The sequence below is a fragment of the Mixophyes fleayi genome, chromosome 12, assembly GCF_038048845.1.
Source record: "Mixophyes fleayi isolate aMixFle1 chromosome 12, aMixFle1.hap1, whole genome shotgun sequence".
In the NCBI taxonomy this organism is placed as follows: domain Eukaryota; kingdom Metazoa; phylum Chordata; class Amphibia; order Anura; family Limnodynastidae; genus Mixophyes; species Mixophyes fleayi.
The window spans coordinates 13,935,909-13,945,465 of NC_134413.1; the positions used below are offsets into that span (position 1 = coordinate 13,935,909).

Sequence of the window (9,557 nt, forward strand, 5' to 3'; positions counted from 1 at the left end):
CTTCGTTCACAGCTGTAAGATTTACGTTATCTTATATCGCACTCACAACTCGCCAGCTAAAAATCAGATTCTGGACCGTGTAGTATAATTTTATACATTCACACATCCTTACTACTAGCAGAACTGGAAACAGTTAAGGCAGCAGTGGCCTCCACGCGCGTTTCACCATGTAGCTTTTGAGATATATAATATATATATATAATGTTGTGCTGAGGAGAGGCTGCATCCTGTAAATACAGATGAATGGTCACTCATCCATGATAGTAATCTGATACTGTGTCACAATTAGAAGATAAACAGCAAAAAACTGTTAAAAGAATAATTGATGAATGCATTAGAACAGTGATGGGCAACCCAATACAAGTCAGGGGCCACATGGGAGGCCCTGTAACCTTCAAAAGGGCCACACATTACCCTTAATCTCAGTAATAAGTTAAATAAATATATATTTAAACAAAGTAACACACCTGTGACCGGATGGGCTTATTGCGCCACCCGGTCTGCCGGTCTGTTGGGGGAAGAAGGATGAACCGTATATTCTTCCTGCACAGTTTATCTGGGTTGTAGGAGAATCTCTCAGACGCCACTAGGCTCTGTTGCGGCGATTAGAATCGCTTACTTCTGAGATAGCTGCTACAGCGCCTCTTTGCTGTGGGTTGGGTGGTACCTCTGGATCCCTTACTATGGATCAGGTCTGCAGGGTAACAGGCAGAGCATTGACCCAGATGCTGGGTTCAACACAGGACAGCCGGTGAATGGACTACAGTATTAGCTCTTATCTGTTGGTCTCAGGATACAGCAGACAATAGGCATCAGACAGAATCTAAAAGCAGTGATGTGTATTTCAGTGGTCCTTACAAGGACCATTACACAGTAGTTGGAGGTACAAGTGATCATCCAGAAGTATAGATAGTATACTACACTTAAAATACAGCTTGTAGACAGTTTCTGACACACATGTTGGCAGGGAGTACCCCAGCCCCCGTCCTCGCTGGCACCACAAAGGCTGAGATATTACATCAGATATTTAGTATTGGAATGTAATATATTCTCTACTTTTGGATTTAACAACATGCGCCTCACTCTGATTTCCTAAATTACTTGCTGGTTGCATTATTTATGTAGTTCATCTATCCTTTTAACAAGACAGGATAAAAGGTAACGACCCTTTGTTGTGTATTCAGGCTAAATAAATGTTGGTCACTCACAGATTAAAAAGGCTATTCGCATGGGGTGTCCTTTCTTTAGACAGTTGCAGGAACAGATTTCTTCTAACACGGCATCAGTACATTTCCAATACAAAACTACATTTGCAATGATAAACATTGGTGCACTGCGCCACTAAGTGAGATAAATTTATATAATTAGTTATTTGTGATCCAGCCATAACACCCATCTGTAATAACATAAAAGTGGGCATTTTCCAAATGTATAACAAACAAGTGACTATAAAGCAGGAAGGAGCTGGGGGCCACAGGTTAAGGCTACTAGGGCCACATGTTGCCCATCACTATGTTAGAAGGTAACGTATGGGGGTGTTTGCAATATTGATAATGATGGTAAGAGCAGAAAACTGATGAATAACAGGATAAGGAAATATAAAGACCCATATAAAAAAAAACGGTCTTAAGGAGAAAAGAAAGATCACGCACAGATGGCCGTAACATTCGAGGAATCGATAGATATTAATAAAATGTAACTTGAAAATAAACTGGTGCAGTGGAAAAGTCACAAACAAACATTATAGCAGTCGTTAAAAGAGTAAGTTAAAATTTTCCCTAGGAATCAAAAATTTCCATTTTCTGTAACATGTAACCAGGTAATTATATTTCATTATACAGGGAATTTACAGGACCACAATAAGAACAAAGCAAATAAGATTATATCTCACAAGAATTGTTCCCAGACAGTAAGACTTGGATATGTTGTTTGATCTGCCAAAACAAACAAAGGATGATGGATTGTGCACAGACACAATTAACCTTTCATTGTACACCAGAGTTTCTGGAATACAGATCTCTAGAGCTGACAATGTAACCAGCAGCCTACTGTGTGTGGGGAGGGGGTCCGCTGGCTGCCACAATGTGCGTGGGGGGGGGGGGGGGAAGGGGGACCGCTGGCTGCCCCACTCTGCGTGGGGGGGAAAGGGGGACCGGCGGCTGCCCCACTTTGCGTGGGGGGGGGAGGGGAAGGCTGCTATACATACCTTACACTCCAGATTGGACAATATTAATTATTATTACCACAAGGCATTAGTTCAGGGGAAAAAAATGTACTATTGGCCACCTCCTTTGAAACATGGGGAAGTTTTTTTTAAGTACGCTCTAGCCAGCGGTAAAAGAGCAAATTTGGGAAGGTTTGCATTTTACAATTTGGTATGCAACTCAAACATTTGTGCAAGATCTGCTGATCTCTCATTAAAAACTCATAAAATGGGTAATGATGCAAGCTGGTCTCAACACATCCCGAAACTATCATCATCATCAATTAGTTATATAGCACCTGCAGTTTCCGTAGCACTTTACAATTGGGAACAAACACAGTAATAAAACAATACTGGGTAATACAGACAGAGATAAGAGGGCTCGGCTCTCAAGCTTAAACTGGGTACACACTATAGAAATTTTGACCAACTCTTTATGCCGAGCGATTTTACATGCGACCGATGATCCGATCGCTCGGTCCATGGACTGCATACACACTAGCCATGTTTGGGACGATAAAGGGAATAGCGGACGTCCCTTTAGCGACTTTTTACAGCCATGTTGTTGTGAGCAATGACTATAATTTCGTACTCACTGTTGTGGATCGGTCGGAAGTTTATACACACTACACAGCGGAAACGAGATTGGAACGAAAATATTAAACGGTACGACCAACCAAATGAGGCGATAATCGTCCATTTGGGCAGGCTTTCGACCATCGTGTCACTGCACACACTGACCCGACTTTTGAACGAGCTGTCGTATGTCGGCTAATTGAGCCGATTATTGGATGAAAACAGTGTAGTGTGTACCCAGCTTTACAATCTGCTAAAAGACTATTGTAACCTCCTCAGTGTGACAGAATTTAAAAGCTATGTTATTTATCTACAGTATAGAACTATGATTCCAAGCTGTTATTGGAGATTCTAATAATGCAACAAGGGCTTTGCTGGTTCAGATTTGTTTATTGACATCATCATTCGTAAGTGATATCATAACATTCTATAGGTTCCAAGCAGCTGAAGTAGTTTGTCCTGCAAATACTTGGGTTATGGTTATTCTATAACAAACAGCTGTAATGGATATTTTTTTTTTTTTTTAGAAATCTGTAATCTAATGTCTAACGTTGTGTAACACATATCTGTAATGTACCTATGAAGTGTTTCATTAAAGTAAAAAAATGTTTAAAAATATCTTTATGGTGCCTAGATTTTGATTTCAAACATGTTTCTAGCAAAAACTTGCTATAACTAGACACTAATTCCCATGGGCCCGGTACTGAATCACTGGCCTGACATGTATACCAGCGGAAAGGAGAGGGCTGTCAGTCCAGCTGGGTGGAAAGGGGTGTGTCATTAGCCTAGCGCCTTATTGGACAGCAGCTGTATACACTGCACACCCAGCAGCTTAATTGCCAGGAACTCCTCTCCATGTTGTCAGACAGCAGACTGGCCCTTCGGTATGTTTAACGGCAGGGACACCCATCACAGGGCTACATGGGTGGATGACCTAACTACAGAGAAGGGTTGTATACCCAGTACTCTCCTTTACTGCTGCGGCCAACTCCATTTTGACCTTTAAATCACAGTTGAACTCTTGAATCCGTAACACTTCTGTAATATCCTGTGTCACTTAGAACCATGTCCGTAACTTAAAGAATCGCTAAACTCCAACATTGAATTTCCCAGTTATGAACCCTGAAGCTAAAGTATAATATTCCGTGTTACACGGACATTCCAATGTAAAGTATTACTCCATGATAGACAGCTGTGGGTCCTCCCACATCTTGAGCAGTGGGTGGTAATGGGCATCCAATACAGGTCAAAGAGCTGGGACCGAGCTGCTGTGATGTGACAGGCCCTGAATCAACACTGCTCATTTCTGAAAAGCAAGTCTGCCCGGCTGTCAGTCACTATCTGTGCAGAGATAGAGAAGGAGGGAGCATGGTGGACACCGGTAAGATCCTCATTTAGACTGCAAGCTCTACAGGACAGACCCCCTCAATCCAAAAGTGTTTTCATTCCTATTACTCCAATTAAGTCTTGTGTTTCTTGGGAGCATAAAGCTGCCGATTACACTGTGTACCGCCATATAAACTACACACACACACACACACACACACACACACACACACACACACACACACACACACACACACACACACACACACACTATCCGGTAAGCATGGAAGTGGGCATGTGATAGAGGGGAGAAAAAACAATTTACTCAGACTTATAAAACTTTCTTTTATTGCAATAAATATCTGTTGAGCATTATATAGGAAATATAGGCAATAACTGTGTGTTCATGTATGTACGTTTCCATTGCAAATAATTAGTGCAACCCGGGTATTTACCCTGAAATGTGTTCGGTGAGTGTTGCAAAGAACAGTGATATCAGATATCTACAGTAGGTGTAAAACAAAATTAAATAGTTAGTAACCAGTTTGAACCCCCTCCCCCCAGTGTCATGTATCATGACTTCACACATGGATTACAGGTATCATTGATCTCTAGTGTTAGTGGCAGGGGGGATTCCATCTGACCTCCCAACCAATAAAGTATCCCCTGGTGACATCACTGTTCCACTGAAGGCAGCATTAGTGCCGAGTATCACTGATTGGAGGGACAGGGAACCAATCACGTAGAACAGGCAGAGAGGTGGCAGACAACTCCTGAGTTTGCTCATAGGATGGACAGTATAATAGAGATAGAGAGATAAACTCAGACTCAATCCTCTACTTCCGTGTCAGGGCATTGTCATTTATTTCACATATATTAAGGCAATTAATTCCATAAAGACAAGGCAGGTACAGACCACCACATACTGGATCGAAAAATCAGCCCAACAGCCTTCATTTGCTTAACTTTCATAAACGGCCATAAATCAAAGTTTCCAGGGTCAATACCTAAAGTGCGCTGGTCACTTACATATGGTGGAGGCAGACGTTTTGTGAGCTGAACCAATATATATACTGTATATATTGTCACTGAGAACCAGCAACATCACTGGTAATACGGCCTATGTAATAGGAGCCAGTGTCATCATTGAAAATGCAGCCTATCCATTCACTAGGAGCCAGTGACATCACTGAGAATGCAGCCTATCCATTCACTAGGATCCAGTGACATCACTTAGAATGCAGCCTATCCATTCACTAGGATCCAGTGACATCACTGAGAAGGCAGCCTATCCATTCACTAGGATCCAGTGACATCACTGAGAAGGCAGCCTATCCATTCACTAGGATCCAGTGACATCACTGAGAATGCAGCCTATCCATTCACTAGGATCCAGTGACATCACTGAGAAGGCAGCCTATCCATTCACTAGGATCCAGTGACATCACTGAGAATGCAGCCTATCCATTCACTAGGATCCAGTGACATCACTGAGAATGTAACCTATCCATTCACTAGGATCCAGTGACATCACTGAGAAGGCAGCCTATCCATTCACTAGGATCCAGTGACATCACTGAGAATGCAGCCTATCCATTCACTAGGATCCAGTGACATCACTGAGAATGTAACCTATCCATTCACTAGGATCCAGTGACATCACTGAGAAGGCAGCCTATCCATTCACTAGGATCCAGTGACATCACTGAGAATGTAACCTATCCATTCACTAGGATCCAGTGACATCACTGAGAATGTAACCTATCCATTCACTAGGATCCAGTGACATCACTGAGAATGTAACCTATCCATTCACTAGGATCCAGTGACATCACTGAGAATGCAGCCTATCCATTCACTAGGATCCAGTGACATCACTGAGAATGTAACCTATCCATTCACTAGGATCCAGTGACATCACTGAGAAGGCAGCCTATCCATTCACTAGGATCCAGTGACATCACTGAGAAGGCAGCCTATCCATTCACTAGGATCCAGTGACATCACTGAGAATGTAACCTATCCATTCACTAGGAGCCAGTGACATCACTGAGAATGTAACCTATCCATTCACTAGGATCCAGTGACATCACTGAGAAGGCAGCCTATCCATTCACTAGGAGCCAGTGACATCACTGAGAATGTAACCTATCCATTCACTAGGAGCCAGTGAAGCACCATATGTCACTGGTCCCTTTTGAATGGGTTGGCTGCATGCTCTTGAATTTTGGCTCAGCCTACAAAACAGCAGCCTCAACTGTGTAAAGGCGACAAGAGCTCCTAAAGTCCCAAACGATTTACTTTTAAGTTACAGTGCAGTCTTTTAAATGTCCCAAAGAGACAAAAACTTAAAGAGACACTAGCATCCATATAACATTTAAATTTGTATTGAAACAGATTTAAGGAGGGTATAGTTATCCCATTCTCTATAAATACAATGTTATATAAAGGTCTATATCTTTACTGTTGTATTGCTGGAATAAATATCCCTACATGGTAGAGTTAAAACCGGTTTCTCTGTGGCATTTCTCCCACAAACTAAAGTTGGCGAGAGGAGATGTAGTAACATGCAATTGGCCCAATCTTGTAGCGTGCGTCCTTGAGAGAAGCCAGATAATAATCTGATCTAAATTGCTCAGACTGCCAGGACTGGCCTGTGGGTGGGGTCGTCTTACAACCACCTTAATAGATCCCGGTGATGCTCAACCCAAATGACCGGCTCTTGTCCAATTTGGCCATTTATGTATGGGGGGGGCAGACTGCGCGGAGGCCAAGTGGCAGGATTGTATAGAGCAGTGTTGGCTAACCTGTTACACTCCAGGTGTTTGTGAAACTACAAGTCCCAGCATACCCTTCCAGCAATAAGCTGCTATATATATTGGCAAAGCATGCTGGGACTTGTAGTTTCACAACACCTGGAGTGTTACAGGTTAACCAACATTGGTATAGTGTGTGGTTGGCTTTATAGACACATAGTGGATCCGCACAAAGCAATTCCACAACTAATCAATGAGAGGAAAACCATAACAAACGTCCCTTTAAGAGCTGTATTTATCAATTGTCCAAAACATTATTTTGAAACAAAAAACTCATTTACAGGGACTCTCAAATTAAATTATTCTAATGTTCCTTTAACATAATCATTTTAATTCCATGATTTTTGTTAAACAGTCAATGGTAGCGCAGCTCATTCACGTAAACAGTGTTTAAAAACATCTGGCAAGATCAGATCGAATCTTAGAATACAAAAAAATCAATTTACATTTTAACAATCATCTGTTGTCCCTCCCATATATATATAAAATAAGGTTTAAATCACATTGTGCCAGAGCCAGTGATTACATTGCAGAACACAGTGGTAGCCAGAGACAGAGATACAGGGGAGAAGTAAGTTTGGTGTAACCCTTTCGATTTCAAGGGACTGCTGATGGCAAATACATTTTTGGAAACGGAGTGACTCTTATTACAGCGTATCCAAAATATCTGAAAGCGTGAATAATTTAGTAAAGCCTGATATCATAATAAATTGTTTAAACAAATACAGTTCAGTTTTCACCCAATGATTAGAAGCCAGGCATACTCTCCCGACTTTAAAAAGAAGTTTAAGAAAAAGAGGCACGGTAGTCCATCTTCATTTGCCGGATTTAGAATCCGCATCTCCGTAGAATAAAGAAAGAAGATTTAAGTGTCAATCAACTGTAATCTGCTAATCTGATTAGAGGCCTTGATGAATGACTGGTGACGGTTGCAGAGCACAGCCAGGCATATAGGAATTATACAATACCCGACAGTTCTGGGGTCGGCTCTTGTGCACGAGTAAAGAAAAAGAAACACCTGGAAATAGGGAAGGAGAAACAAGGCTGCCCAGAGCCAGAACGGCAGAGAGAGCAGACGGGCTTTTAGGGAGTGTATCCATGATCCCCCCGTGTCAGGATCCCGCGGCTTCAGCTGTACGTGCTCCAGGGCCAGCGTGTTGTAGGTGTCGTTGATTTCAAAGACGTAGTAGAAAGCAGCTGCGCTGACGAAGAGGTAGAGACCGACTCCGATCCATCCCATCCTCTGTCGAAAATTCATCATTCTCCATGCTCTGCGTCTGAAAGCACAGCACTTAAACCTTACTGAGTGTAAGACACAAGACGTGGGAAACACAGACTGGACTGGACACTCTTAGAACTTTGCTCACATGAAATGATGGTCGTACATCGCTGTGCAAGATGAAGCAAAATCTAGGAGGCGGTTTAGCTGTCACAACGAAGCCACAATGAGTTACGGCCTGTGGCTCATGACCTTACACAGGATGTATTAATCATCGGCTATCTTGTGATCAGCTAAGTCACATGGTTTAACAGTAAATTTCACAAAGCAAAACATCTAAAATAACGTCTAAAGCCGAGATGTTATCTCAATGTACAGTGTAACCTCAACACTCCCTCTAAGCCACATTAATTCCATCTGGTAGGGCATGCTGGGACTTTCAGTTCCACGCTAGCTAGAGAGCCACAGGTTGCCTAACCCCGCAATACACTAACAGCATAACTAGAGAACAGGAACCTCAATGCAACCTACAAAGCAGAAATTCAGTGTGGAATGAATGCAAAGAACATGCATCTAATTTGTAGAGTTGCAGTTTTGCAGCCAGTTTGACAAGAATGAAACCCGACCATAGTGATGGAACGTGGCTGCTTAGAAATGCAGGAAATTGATTTGTTGCCTATGGCAGCCCAGAAAACTGAAAATTCTCATGTGACTGAATTACAGTAGTAGACCAGACATGACCTGCAAACTATACCGGTCAACAAAATAATTTCAGAAAACACAAATACATTCAGTTACTTAATGTTAATGTTTTTTCACACCATACCCTTTGGTCAGGCTCAAAAGAGGAAGCAACATGGTTTGTGAAAACAAACCATACGTTGTACAACACTTCCTGGAACAATCTTGCAGTGCAGGACTTGTAGTATTAGAGGGGTTGGGCAAGGCAACATTTTGGATTAACTTTTCCTGTAAAAGCGACAACTGACTCTCACACTAATACCCTGTACTACAGCGATCTAATGACAACATAATACCCCCAGCAGACTCATCACTTACAGGCTCATTCAGAATACACAATTAAACAGACATGTACCAGCTGGATGTCACATATCCAGTCTGTGGATAATCTGTCTCTACAGCAGTGGGGGTCCTGTTTATCCGGTCTGCTCTATAGCTGACTTGTGTCTAATTATCTATCTCCTGCCTCATGGGAGGTCACATCCAGTCATTCTACTGTCTCATGTGTAGTTATATTGGGCCCGATTCATTAAGGAAAGTAAAGGCAAAAAAAAAAGGAGTAAGCTTTTCACCTGGGCAAAACTATGTTGCAATGCATGAGGGGTACAAATTAGTTTATTATTTTGGACATAAGTTAAATCATGCCTTTTTTCCATGTAGCGCACAAATACTTGAT

At 42.1% G+C, this 9,557-nt stretch overlaps 1 protein-coding gene across 2 annotated transcripts in view; it reads right to left on the bottom strand.

Moving 5' to 3' along the window:
* Positions 1–4,436: 4,436 nt before the first annotated feature.
* Positions 4,437–9,557, bottom strand: part of LYSET (lysosomal enzyme trafficking factor) — a 104,198-nt gene continuing 99,077 nt past the window's right edge. Inside the window, exons 1-2 of one of the 2 annotated variants that reach the window (XM_075191814.1) lie at positions 8,967–9,146; positions 4,437–8,198 (exon numbers count right to left, since the gene is read on the bottom strand). In XM_075191814.1, coding sequence (XP_075047915.1) covers positions 7,787–8,198; positions 8,967–8,998 — 444 coding nt within the window. In that variant the 5' untranslated portion in view covers positions 8,999–9,146 and the 3' untranslated portion in view covers positions 4,437–7,786. Of the gene's footprint in view, positions 8,213–8,966; positions 9,147–9,557 lie in introns of those variants that run through there. The other variant, XM_075191815.1, reaches the window with a different exon arrangement.